This window comes from Aquarana catesbeiana, linkage group LG05 (assembly GCF_042186555.1).
Source record: "Aquarana catesbeiana isolate 2022-GZ linkage group LG05, ASM4218655v1, whole genome shotgun sequence".
NCBI lineage: Eukaryota > Metazoa > Chordata > Amphibia > Anura > Ranidae > Aquarana > Aquarana catesbeiana.
In genome coordinates, this window is record NC_133328.1 from 356,782,520 (window position 1) to 356,797,059 (window position 14,540).

The window sequence follows — 14,540 nt, forward strand, 5'->3', positions numbered from 1 at the left end:
AATAAAAATACATGCTAAAGCTGTACAGGCTGCAGCGCATTTAACATTTAATTTTCTAGGGCAGGATTCTTCAAACTATGGCCCTCCAGCTGTTGCAGAACTACATATCCCATGAGGCATTGTAAAGCTCTGACATTCACAGATATGACTAGGTATGATGGGAATTGTAGTTCCTAAACAACTGGAGGGCCATAGTTTGAAGACCCCTGTTCTAGGGTAAAAAGCTGTAGTACTCCTCACTTACACAAAACAGCATATTATAGCCATGTTTTAACGGACTGCATATATTGAAAAAACCTATACACACTGCCTGTTAAAGTTGTTGCAATGGTAGAGGTAATGACAACAGAAATGTGGTTAATGCTATTATGCGAACTAAGTGAAAATGGGCAAAGGCAAGAAACTGGAGTTGATGGGTTGGAAAGAGTTCTACAATAAATCTTCCATCTCTTCTAATAAGGCAAAAAAGAATAGAAATATCCCAGCATATCCAGTTACTGCCACACAGGGTGTAATGGAAGATGTCCTGACAAGCACTGAAGAGTGGATGTGCGTTTTGAGTTTGTTCAAGAATCTAACTGATCTTTGTCAAAGGCTTAAATTCCCTAGTGTATGGTCAACCTTAATCATGTTGTAGAAAAGTTTTTTATTCAGTATCTGCATGATAGGAACACTTTAATCTGAGCTAAAAAAAAAGCAATAATGAAAATAAAAATTAAACAATATGTGCACAGCCCTTACTAATAACATTTCTTCTGGATGGTTTAAACAAATCTCTAACAGAATTCAGTCACAGATGGATGAGAATAAGAGCTGTCAAAGAGCACAAGGAAAGGGGATGCAACATGGATTTTCTGTCAACTTTTCCTTCAAAGATGTCATGTTGCTTGAGTAATGTATATGGCTTTGTTCATAGGTATGTAATGAACTGACAATACGTGTATGATTTTGTTAATTACAGCTGACACTACAAGCAGAAGGGTATGGTATTGTGTTCGTCATAACTAACCAAGCATAATAACTCAATATTGGTTTTTACTTTGAAGTCATGGCAGGACATGGCCAGTGAGGGAAAATAACTTATTAATGTGTGTGATGCGTATTGCTGGAGCCACTCGATTAGAAACCATTCCAGCGTTATCTATTAATCAAACATAAAGAGAAAGCTTTTAAATTACCTTGGTCCTTTACCGCAACCAATTCGCTCTCCTTTGAAGTACACGGCAACAGTATAGGTTCTTGCATGGGAAGGGCCTACAGTCTGTAGAGTCCTGAAACACGATAAAATAGTTTTCAATTTATTACTATCGTGCACTATCTGTACATGAAAAAGTTGGAGCTTAAACATTAGTTTCAGATGCTGAATATTTGAACTTTGTCTCCTGATCCCTCCATAACATCTAGAAATTTATATGTGAAAGTTTCTGGAATTTATAAGAACAAAATATATGTGAGATAAAGTTACAACTGGAAAAAGAGATATATCCCCTCACACAGCTGACTTTCTGATAGTAGTCACATTGAAGGGCACTGCAGTCATCCTCTCCTTCTGGCAACATTGATAGGAAGGAACAGTTTACACTCAAAGAATAATTCAATCTTATACCATGGCGTTTTCAAACAACGCAAAAGTGTTATTACTGTCATACTTATTTATATATTGTAAAGAGCAGCTTCAGACAACTGCAGAACTGCTAATGCAATTAAGGAAACATAACTTCTATTCCAAAATCAGATTTTTACATAGATTGTAACTTTTTCTTTTTTTTGCAGGATCTATAGCAGCCAAACAAACGCAAGGTTTCTGTGAGGAGCTGCACTTTACTTACAATTGTTTTGTGCTCCCCTTGGAATTCAAAAATTTTCCCGGAGACTGAAGTAAAGTCGGTTCACAGAAACAAGTTTCTTTTTTATGCCCAGGGGCATTTTTCTTACGAGGTAATATCTGAGTCCTCAATTTAAATCAGCTAAATACATTCTAAGTGCAGCAAATCAAAAGGCATTTAATGTCTTACAGTTTGTCTTCTTTTTAAAGCAGCCACAGCCCAGATATAAAACCCTTTTTCCTTACCAGCAGCTGAAAAGCAGGGCTCTTGTTCACTGTGAGGAAGCAGTAGTGTCACTTCAGAGGTCAAACACAGCTCCTGCTGAACCAGTATATATATAGCCCTACAATCAGCAAAAAGTTCTGGTTTCCCACTGATTCGAGAGCTCTGGCTCTGACTCAGTAGGAGGCATGTTGGACCTGTGGCTTATTTTTAAAGAATGCAAACTAAGACTTTGTATACCTTTTTGCTTTGATCCAGCTGTGATGCATTTAACTAACTTATAATGAAAGATTGACTGGGTTTTAAGAAAATCAAGTGCATTGATAGCATTAGGTTAATCTGTACAGCATTGCTCCTTAACCTCATAAGAAAACCAAACTTTCCACAGTCCAACCCCACCCTCCCCATTTTTGGCTGAATTGGATAGAGATCTAAATATCACCTTCACCGTAAGCCAAAAAGAGCGTATACTGTTTTTTGCACATAAATCTTTGCTTTGCAGTAAATATCAAGAAACCATATACAAGAGATCCTGACTCGTTGGTAGTGGACTCCTACTGTCCTAGCCAAACTGTTGGCGAAGCAAGACCAACAAGGGCACAGTTCTGCATATCTTCTGGGAATGCCCCGGCATACTCCCTTTCTGGCAGCAAGCCCACCAAATTATTCACAAATTCACTTACATTTCCCTGTTTTATGAACCAGCAGCAGTTGTCTTAACTTTAACACTCCTATCCAAAAAAGAACACCATACATCCTTAATCAAACATTTACTAAACGCGGCGAGAGCCTGCATCCTCAACATGTGGGAAAAGCAGACCCCACTAACATTTGACCTTAGCCCTTCAAGACGAGTCAAAGGAACATAAGACCAGATAGTTTTACTAAGATTTATTTTGCTTCTTTGAAGAATACTTTTAGTATGTGTAAATCTATACTTGTCCTTCTCTTGTTGCGGCAGGACCCCGTCCCAACCACTCTCTCTGGGGAACCCCCCTTTAGGTTTCTCTCTTTTACACCAAACCCACAAAACATTTTGAAAAAGTGGAACACACCAGTGTTGTCAGAGTTTACTGACTAAAGAATTATATCAACTGAAACCACTCTATAGGGTCTATTGTAGAACTGACAACATTTTGTTTATAAAGCATGGGAGGTTGCACCTGTTCAAGTACACTGTTGTACAATACAGAACCAGGTTCAAGGTGTTGCAATGGGTTTTTCTTGTGCCCCATTGTATGGTGACCTTTACTTTGGGGGGGGGGGGGGGGGTGGCACAGGTACATTGATGATATCCTCATGGTTTGGACTGGTCTTGACCATGGGCTATACCAGTTCCTAGAGGAACTGGATAATAACTAGGGTTGTCCTGATACCACTTTTTTAGGACCGAGTACAAGTACCGATACTTTTTTTCAAGTACTCGCCGATACCGATTCTCGATACTTTTTTTTAATGTCACGTGACAGTGTTTTTTTTTTTTTTTAAACAATGCTTTCTTTTTTTTCGGGGGGGGGGGGGGGGGTAAATGGTGTATGTGTGTTTTTTTTTTTTTATTTACAATTTGTATTTTTTACAATAATATTTTTTTTTTATTCTTTATTGCAATATGTGTTTTTTTTGTTTTTTTTTTAATCAGCCTTGTTGGGGGGTTTTGGTGAGATATCAGGGGTCTTAACAGACCTCTGATCTCTCCCCCTTGAGACAGAGAAAGAGACCGAGGATAGAGATTCCCCAGTCCCTTTCTCTGCAGCCTCAGCTGCACTGAGAATGAATGGAGAGAAGACAGCGGCTTCTCTTCATTCATAAACTGAGACATCGTGATCACAGAAGATTACAATGTTTCAGTTATGTGAATGGACAGAGTCAGCTGTTCACAAAGGAAGGAGGAGGAGGACAGCACAACTGAGGGGGACAGCGGAGAGGGACAGCAGAACAGAGAGGACAGCGGAGAGGGACAGCAGAACGGAGGGGACAGCGAAGAGGGACAGCAGAACGGAGAGGGGCAAAGAAGGAGAGGGGGACAGCGGAACGAAGAGGGACAGCGGAGGGGGACAGAGGAACGGAGGGGGCATGGAGGAGGATGCAGTGACAGTCAGCGGTGATCGCGTGTGTGGGAGTTACAAGCAACGATCACCGCTGTATGTCACTAAAGCTGCTGAAAGCCGCTGGGGGAGAAGCTTGTAACTCCCTCACGTGCCGATCACCGCTGACTTCCAGGTACTGGGGGAAGCATCGGGAGCATTTGCCCGAGTACAAGTACTTGGGCAAATGCTCGGTATCGGTGCCGATACCGATACTAGTATTGGTATCGGGACAACCCTAATAATAACCTTTCGTTTACTCATTCTGTGGCCAATAGCATCACGTTCCTCAGTTTAAGCATCACAAAAGAGGAGGATGGTAAAATCTTTACCTTCCTGTTTAGGAAAGAACCAGCAGGGAATACCATCTTGAGGCCCCATAGTGCACACCCTAAAACATCAGTACAAAGCATCCCCTCATTTGCTGATGAGGGGCTATAGTAAAAGGTGTCTACAAAAAAGCTTATCAGAAAGCTTTGGAAATGCCCGCAGTCCGAGCTGTTGTTCGGGCGAAAAAAGACAAACGATGAATTCACAGAAACTGTAAAATGTGTAACCACCTATACCTACCATCACCAACAGATTAGGGGAGTTCTTTTCATGCTTGTTAAGCACTGATGAAACTATGGGTTTCATCAGTGCTTAACAAGATAGGCTAGTACACAGCCATGGTCCTGAGATGTTACATTAAGGTAATGGAACAAACCAGGCTTTTTTTATATTAGTTTCATGTTGACATAAAAATGAGAATATAGCATGGTGTACTACTGCAGTTGCTGTTTTCCTTTCTTACAGAACATTTATAGTGTCTCCTTTTGAAAGATGATAGATAAAATGCTGGTGATCGCTGCCCAGTGGAAGGAAACCACTGCGTTTTAAAGAAAAGGTAGAATGGTCTCATTTAGCTTTATTCCCTGATTTGCACAGGAGAGGGTGGTGTAGAGTGGGAAAGCAAGTTAGGAGATCCCACAGGGACCCTGGTCCTGACATTTCTTCCATCACTTAGACACTCTATCTGGGACTGCCACTTATGGGTATACAATAGGATGACACAGACAATGAATAAATGTATTAATTATGTTTTATCTTTTAGATTACTCTCTGTACACAAAGATACTGACGGCTCCAGGATCAGTAGACTATGTCCTGGAAACAAGTTGTCAAACATTTCCATAGACGCACTCCTAAACCTTGTGGACAGCCTTATCAGAAGAGTTGAAGCTGTTATTGCTGCAAATGGTGAGCTAACTTAATATTGGACCCTATGGACCAAGACTGTGGTGCCATTAAAGTTCATGTAAAGGCAGGTGTCCCAATACTTTTGGTATTATAGTATATGCTGCATGTGTAATAATAAAAATTAGCATTTTATGTAAAATGTTGTGCCTCAAAAGTCCCATCTTCACAACATTTCTCAGGTTTATATTGTTATTGGGATGTGGCACTTAACATATTTTAGCCTCTTGTGGGGTCTATTATAAGACTGACAGCATTTTGTTTATAAAGCATGGCAAGTTGAACCTGTGTAAAGCCTGGTACACACTAAAAGAACTGTCAGCTCTGGTCAGGAGCCGCTGTACCAACAATGCACAGTTAGTATAGCGATCTCCCCTGCGGAGCTGTTTTGTTCTGAAAGGGGGACGGCCCCCCTGCCAATGTCGGCTATTTTTTCTTTAACCGGCCGATGTCTCCCGACATTTGGCCCTTGTGTACAGATCTTAAGGATAAGTACAATGTTGTACCATACAGAATGCCCATTCCCTCTCTATCACACCTATCTGATCTGACAGTTTGTACCCATTCTGTTCTCTGGTGTATATCAAGAGTGGCTCTTCCCTTTTGTCTTTTTTTATATGACGTGTGGGCACAGTGGCGCAGTGGGTAGCACTCTCGCCTAGCAGTAAGAAGGGTCGCTGGTTCGAATCCCGACCACGGCACTACCTGCCTGGAGTTTGCATGTTCTCCCTGTGTCTGCGTGGGTTTCCTCCGGGTACTCCGGTTTCCTCCCACACTCCAAAGACATGCTGGTAGGTTAATTGGATCCTGTCTAAATCGGCCCTAGTATAGGTATGAATGTGAGTTAGGGACCTTAGATTGTAAGCTCCTTGAGGGTATAGGGTATAGGGACTGATGTGAATGTATAATATATATATATATATGTAAAGCGCTGCGTAAAATTGACGGCGCTATATAAGTACCTGAAATAAATAAATAAATAAATAAATAAAGCAACAGTAATGTTTGCAATGGCACAACAAATTCACAGTTGTCCAAATGTTTACGTCTTTCCTCTGTCATGCCGATGCAAACCTTTAAACGAAAAAAAAAAACAATGATGGAAAACAAACAAAAAACACTTTTTATAATACTCTGCATACCTTTACCCCCTAGAGTCCATTTTTTGTCTTGATAATACACTGAAATGTATGCACATTGTAACAGAAAAGAGTTAGAATATTAACAAAAAAGGAAGGCAGAGGAAATGTATGTTATCAGGTACCAACAACTGTACAGTTACCTCTTTTAGTCTTTGCATGCAAAATACTGCTCAAAGTAGTTGTTTGTCAGCTTCATAATTCATGTATTTCGTTTTAGGCAGCCTTTCATTTTAGGTAATTTCCTCACCAGTAAAAATGAAGCAGAGATCAGAAGAGGGACTGTACGGAGATGCAACCTAACAATAGAGTCACAGTGTCTGATAACATCATTTCTGAAATGCTATTCAAAATAACTGACAACAACCCTCTGCATCGTACATACGTTCAGTACCACAGACATTAGGAGAAAATTGGACTGGAGGAAATCAGAAGAGTTTTATGAAAGATTGTTTCCTGTGAAGCTCATGCAACAGTAGCAACAAATTGTCAAATGATCATCTATTTCATTCACTGTTCTAATCTTTTCCTTAAAATGATTACTGAAAAGAACAGATTTAAGGATTTTTCCCCATTCTTTAAAAAAAAAAAAAAAAAAAAAGCAATACTGAGCAATACAATTTTTACATTTTGTTAGTTGTGTGGCCAGCATAGGCAGTTAGGCTTGACAGATTAGCCTGCTAGCATCAATTTGCACAATCTATCTTTTAAGACAGGAAAACTAGGCACTGTGGGGTTGATTTACTAAAACTGGAGAGTGCAAAATCTGGTGCAGCTGTGCATGGTAGCCAATTAGCTTCTAACTTCAGCTTGTTCAATTAAGCTTTGACCAAAAAACCTGGAAGCTGATTCATTTCTATACAGAGTTGCACAAGATTTTTGCACTCCCCAGTTTTAGTAAATCAACTCCACTGTGACCAGCAAGTGCTAGGGATCTCACAATAAGAGATAGCTCTGCACAATCTACTGAATTTTTGTTGTGGGAACACCTGTGGGACTGTTCATCTGTACTCTGGGCCGCTTTAAGATGTGCCATCCTTATGTTCTCAGATTTTGTAGAATTTAGGAAGTGGGACTCTCTTCTCTACAAAATCATAACCTGGAGGACAAGATGTACAAGAATACTCGATGTTGGTTACTATAGAGATCTGAAGTGCTGATGGTCTGGTGCCTCATGGAAATATTTATCTGATATATTTTCATTTCTAACACAGCATATTTTCCAGTAAATCAAGTAATAATTCTACATAGGAAGAATGACACACTAGAGACCTTTGCTTTTCTTTTGTTATTCTTATCCTTGAAATTTACTTATTTATGGATACATTTTCTTTTTAAAGCAGCCCATAGATAATGCAGAGAAAATTGCTTGATTCCCCCATCAACACAGTGTTGATGGGGGAATCCCTTCTGTAGCGCTATTGTTTTCTGCTTTTCTTTTCCCCGCTGGCAGATACACAATGATCACTGCTGGCGACTATAGCTGCAAGCAGTGATTGCATGAAAAAAGTCAGACAGGCTGGTTGTACTGCAGTCAATCAATGGATTGATTGCAGTACAACCAGCCTGCACATAGATGGATCAAATCTCGATTAGTCCCTGCTCAGCCGGTCGAGATTTGATCCACCTATGGCCGACTTTAATGACCTTCTCTACTGGTAGCATGAGATATTTCATAGTTGTAAAACTCACTTATGCCCAGCACAGTGACAGATTATTAGACTCTGAGAAACTACTGAAAAAAGTTTGGAAGGAACCTGTCATAATAGAATCAAGGAAGCTTTCATTGCTGAACTGTCTGTCCTACTGAAAATGCTAGTTTTCGGTTTTTCATTCTGATCCTCTGCTTCAAAACATTAAATCACTGACCCAGAATAAATGTAGTATTGAAAGAAACAGGTCAACATATTTCTCTCTTAAAGTGGTTGTAAACCCTTACAGACCACTTTGTGCTACAGGTAAGCCTATAATAAGGCTTACCTGTAGCTACCTAGGATATCTCTTAAACCTGCATGGTTTAGGAGATATCCCCTGTATTTGCATGTGCCGACGTCATTGGCACATGCACACTGACAAACTGAAGCAATGGGCGTTGCTTCAGTGAGTGTGCCGTTACCGTGCGCATGCGCGGGATGACGTCATCGCCACTCCGGCCAATCACAGCACCGGAGCCGTGACACCGGGAAATAACCCCCGGGAGTGATGTTGCCGGCTGGTGCTGTGTACGAGCACCACAGTGATGCATGCATACTAGCTCATTATGCATTTGTCTTGCAGGTGTTAGTTTTTTTTTTTCCTCTAAGTGGGTTTACAAGCACTTTAACCTCCCTGGCGGTTTTCCCGAGTGTGTCTCGGGGTTAAATTTCAGTACCATTAGCGGTAACCTTGAGCCACACTCGGGATTGCAATGCAGGATCCTGGTGCGGTGTACTTACCTTGTCCTCAGGATCCTGCGATGTCCCCCCGCTGTGTCTGCAGGCTCTGTCCTCCGCCCCGATGTCCTGTGTGCCGGGCTCCGTTCCCTGCGAGCGCCACAACGCACGGGGACAGAGCGCGGCGGCAAATTTAAAAAATTGAAAATTCATAACACCTACAGTACACTGTAATTGTACAGATTACATTACTGTATGAAATCATTTCACATCCCTTTTGTCCCTAATGCTTTGTCCAATGCCCTGCATGCAGTTTTATATGATACAGTAGGTGACCGCGATATTGTGTCAATCTCGCCGCTGTTACCGGCGAGATTTGACACCTGCGAGCCCCGTCACGGGAGCCAGCGCCAAGCTGGCTTGCTCATCGGGAAAGGAAAAATGTGTTTTTTCCTTTCCCGATGAGCGACAAGCAATAGGTGTTTGATATGAATCTTGAGGGGGAACTCCACGCCAAATTTTAAATAAAAAAACGGTATGGGTTCCCCTCCAGGGGCATACCAGGCCCTTAGGTCACCGCCATTACTAGTAAAAAAAAAAAAAAAATAATAATAAAAATGCTATAAATCTATCCCCTATTATGTTGACGCTATAACTTTTGCGCAAACCAATCAATATATGCTTATTGTGATTTTTTTTTACCAAAAACATGTAGAAGAATACGTATTGGCCTGAAATGAGGAAAAAAAAAAATTTTTTATATATTTTTGGGGGATATTTATTATAGCAAAAAGTAAAAAATAATGCGTTTTTTTTTCAAAATTGACGCTTTTTTTGTTCATAGCCCAAAAACAAAACAAAACGCAGAGGTGATCAAATACCACCAAAAGAAAGCTCTATTTGTGGGAAAAAAAGGACGTCAATTTTGTTTGGGTGCAACGTCGCAGGACCGCGCGCGCAATTGTCAGTTAAAGCGACGCAGTGCCGAATCGCAAAAAGTGCTCTGGTCAGGAAGGGGGTAGAATCTTCCGGGGCTGAAGCAGTTAAGGGGCGAACTCAGGCAGAAATTCGGACCCAATTTACAGCTGAATTGGTGTACAGGAACACACTTGACCCCCTGCTGTGAGTCGTGGCCACAGCAAGTGTGAACCCGGCCTAAATGTGTATAAAAGGGAAAGAGATGAACTGAAACCTAATGAAATGGGTGTATATAGACCTATATATAGATATCTATATACAGATATAGATATATAGATATCTATACATAGATATAGATATCTATATATATATATATTTGATATCAGGAGCTCCAAAAGGGAGCTGGATAAATCTAGAGGTAATGTAGAAAACAATTTAAATATAATGTTTGAAATATCCCACATTATTTTCCAAACCAATCAGAAATTATTATTGTAATCAGACTAATAAGGGAGTGTTTTGGATTGGCTTCCTCGGGTTTCAGCACTTTCCTGCATCGACCAGGAATCAGCCAGTTTATGAGTGTTTCTTGCTGACCATGGCTTCTAAATGATGATGAAGGCTGAAGCCATATTGATTATGATTTCTACATGCTGGATCCCAGCACAAAAGTGATGCCGCTGCATTGCTCACTGCAGGAGCTCCTTTGTTTAGACAAAGGGACATCACACAATTAGAGGCAAGTGGCACACACAGAGATGTCTTCTAACACAAATGTGCTGGTTTTGTTTTATAGAACACATAGAAAGAAAGAGGAGTTTGATGACTGTAATAAGTATTTCTTTCTTAGTGTGTTACAGTTAAAGTGTTAAAAATGATCTACAGGATTGTTTTCATATTATATATGAACACATGCAATGCTAAAGAGAAACTTCTGTTACCGGTATTTTAAGATATACTTTATCTACTATAGTATCTTCATCAAATTTGCAAACCTATGTTAACAAGGATATGTACTTGCTGAAATGTAATTTATACAGATCAAAACATGATTATCTGCTTAGCTTTCTTTGTTCACTTGCAAGTCAATCTCACTCAAAAGCTACCATAACAATCAGACTATCTTGTTAGATACAAGTTTAAATTACATTAAAAATGGATACATTAACAACAAAAGACATTTTTTTGCTTTCCTCCAAACAGCTCAAAGTAGTTTAAAGCTGGCTACACATTATCCAATTTTCTTGTACAATTTTTCTTTAGATTTACCAAAACCATATAATATGAGGTCAAACCTAAACACTTTCAATTTGTATGAAATCAGGCAGGCCCTTGCACCACACAGTTGATGTAAATTTAAAGGAAACTGAGCAAGAAAATTGTATAATGTGTAGCCAGCTTTAGGCCAGCTACAGATGGTTTGAATCTGATCACTTTGGGTACAACCAGCTTGCCAGATCTTACATGCGATTATCGCTAGGAGCTGGTATAGCTGCTTGCAATATTCACTGTCTTCTACTGGAGGGGACGGCTTCCCTTGCCCCTGAGTACACAGGTGTGCAGGGTTGTTATATATGGAAGCCTGAGGATAGCTCAGGGATCCTAGTTAGAGACTGCGGTCTCACCCAGGGGTTAGAGGTGCCCCAGCCAGAAACCAAGAGCCAGATGGTCTCATCGAGGGGTCAGGGGTGCCCCAGCTAGCAGCCAGGAGGTCTCATTCCAGGTGTCAGGTTGGCTCTTATCAGGGTGTCAGGAGAACCCCAATTCATAGGCCAGGAGTGGGCTGTGCAGCAGGGTGCTGCATGGGCGTCTGCAGGAGGGGGCAAGGGGGGTCAAGTGCCCCCCCTGGAATCAGCAAGCTGTCCACACACTAGGGAGGAAAGTGCAGGAAAGTAAAGTGAAACATAAGAGAACGCTCACTTTTAGCAAAAAATAAAAAACCCAGTGGTGAATAAATACCACCAAAAGAAAGCTTTATCTGTGTGAAAAAAATGTTACTTGGGTACAGTGTTGCATGACTGCGCAATTGTCATTCAAAGTGCGACAGCGCTGAAAGCTGAAAATTGGATGGGCAGGACGGGGGTGATAGTGCCCTGAGGGCAAGTGGTTAAGCACAGCAACATAGCATAAAGATGTTATTGTGCCCATAAAGCTATAGCTGCTGTTGTGCCCATAAATATGCTATTGTGCCCATACAGAATTTAAGATCTCCACTGGCTTAAGCCAATGCTGCACCATGCAGGTGTAGTTTTTTTTTGTAATTGATCATTTGCCTAATTATATGTTTATTTATACCTTCACTTGCTGTGGTCGCAGCATATTTTGCATGATTTTGTATGTGGCTCAGATCGCCACAGCCAAACCAGGTACATTATCCCCCCCTAAAAAGTGCCAAATGTGGCAGTAGAAGGGGGGGGGGGGTGTTATAATGCTTTATGTGATAATGATAAAGCCCCGCCTCTTCATGAAAATGTCAAAAAAGGGGCAGAGCATGGGTGACCCAAAATGACCCCCCCCCCCCTGAAAAAAGTTCTGCGGACCCCCATGGGGTGCTGCAACTAAAGGCTAAGAAACCAAAGTGAGAAGTTTGTGTCTCCTGCCCCTCCAGTTGGAAAAGACAGGGAGAAATGGCACTATATATATATATATATATATATATATATATATATATATATATATATATATACATACATACATATACACACACATACACAGTGGGGACGGAAAGTATTCAGACCCCCTTAAATTTTTCACTCTTTGTTATATTGCACCATTTGCTAAAATTATTTAGGTTCATTTTTTTCCTCATAATGTATACACAGCACCCCTTATTGACAGAAAAACACAGAATTGTTGACATTTTTGCATATTTATTAAAAATTAAAAACTGAAATATCACATGGTCCTAAGTATTCAGACCCTTTGCTGTGACACTCATATATTTAACTCAGGTGCTGTCCATTTCTTCTGATCATCCTTGAGATGGTTCTACACCTTCATTTGAGTCCAGCTGTGTGTGATTATATTGATTGGACTTGATTAGGAAAGCCACACACCTGTCTATATAAGATCTTACAGCTCACAGTGCATGTCAGAGGAAATGAGAATCATCAGGTCAAAGGAACTGCCTGAAGAGCTCAGAGACAGAATTGTGGCAAGGCACAGATCTGGCCAAGGTTACGAAAAAAATTTCTGCTGCACTTAAGGTTCCTAAGAGCACAGTGGCCTCCATAATCCTTAAATGGAAGACGTTTGGTATGACCAGAACCCTTCCTAGAGCTGGCCGTCCGGTCAAACTGAGCTATCGGGGGAGAAGAGCCTTGGTGAGAGAGGTAAAGAAGAACCCAAAGATCACTGTAGCTGAGCTCCAGAGATGCAGTCGGGATTTGGGAGAAAGTTGTAGAAAGTCAACCATCACTGCAGCCCTCCACCAGTTGGGGCTTTATGGCAGAGTGGCCCGACGGAAGCCTCTCCTCAGTGCAAGACACATGAAAGCCCACATGGAGTTTGCTAAAAAGCACCTGAAGGACTCCAAGATGGTGAGAAATAAGATTCTCTAGCCTGATGAGACCAAGACAGAACTTTTTGGCCTTAATTCCAAGCTGTATGTGTGGAGAAAACCAGGCAATGCTCATCCCCTGTCCAATACAGTCCCAACAGTGAAGCATGGTGGTGGCAGCATCATGCTGTGGGGGTGTTTTTCAGCTGCAGGGACAGGACGACTGGTTGCAATCGAGAGAAAGATGAATGCGGCCAAGAACAGGGATATCCTGGACGAAAACCTTCTCCAGAGTGCTCAGGACCTCAGACTGGGCCAAAGGTTTACCTTCCAACAAGCCAATGACCCTAAGCACACAGCTAAAATAACAAAGGAGTGGCTTCACAACAACTCCGTGACTGTTCTTGAATGGCCCAGCCAGAGGCCTGTCTTAAACCCAATTGAGCATCTCTGGAGAGACCTAAAAATGGCTGTCCACCAACGTTTACCATCCAACCTGACAAAACTGGAGAGGATCTGCAAGGAGGAATGGCAGAGGATCCCCAAATCCAGGTGTGAAAAAACTGTGGCATCTTTCCAAAAAAGACTCATGGCTGTATTAGATCAAAAGAGTGCTTCTACTAAATACTGAGCAAAGGTTCTGAATACTTAGGACCATGTGATATTTCAGTTTTTCTTTTTTAATAAACCTGCAAAAATGTCAACAATTCTGTGTTTTCTGTCAATATGGGGTGCTGTGTGTACATTAATGAGGAAAAAAAAATGAACTTAAATGATTTTAGCAAATGGCTGCAATATAACAAAGAGTGAAAAATTTAAGGGGGTCTGAATACTTTCCGTCCCCACTGTATATATATTGCTTTTCCATGGCCTGCATGCTGTGGCAGAATTTTCAACCAAAATGCATGCTTCTACTGCGAAGTACAAATGGATGTGCTGACATGATGCACATGTTCAGCTTGTAAGCACAAAGTGGGGTGTTATAAAGGGATGACGTATTCCCTGTGTCCACTGCCAACACCCCCTGTGGACATTAGCTCCTCATATAGAACCTTGGCCCATGCTCATACTGGGAATACACAAACAAGAAGTTAGGAAAAAATCAAGGCAATGCTAAACAGGAGAGGAGAGCCAGAATGAAACCACTTTATAATAATTATGCAGTTTCATTCATAAATTCCTATCTCTGTTGCTCTAAAGTAGCACTGTGACAGAATAGGACCTGCCCTGAGCACTTGTTAACT

The 14,540-nt window shown here is 41.1% G+C and overlaps 1 protein-coding gene across 2 annotated transcripts in view; it reads right to left on the reverse strand.

The window, feature by feature from the left end:
• DROSHA (drosha ribonuclease III) overlaps nucleotides 1–14,540 on the reverse strand; it is a 651,577-nt gene that overhangs the window by 14,514 nt on the left and 622,523 nt on the right. For both annotated transcript variants that reach the window (XM_073630893.1, XM_073630892.1), the window contains exon 30: nucleotides 1,179–1,271. In XM_073630893.1, the coding sequence (XP_073486994.1) occupies nucleotides 1,179–1,271 (93 nt within the window). The remainder of the gene's footprint in view (nucleotides 1–1,178; nucleotides 1,272–14,540) is intronic.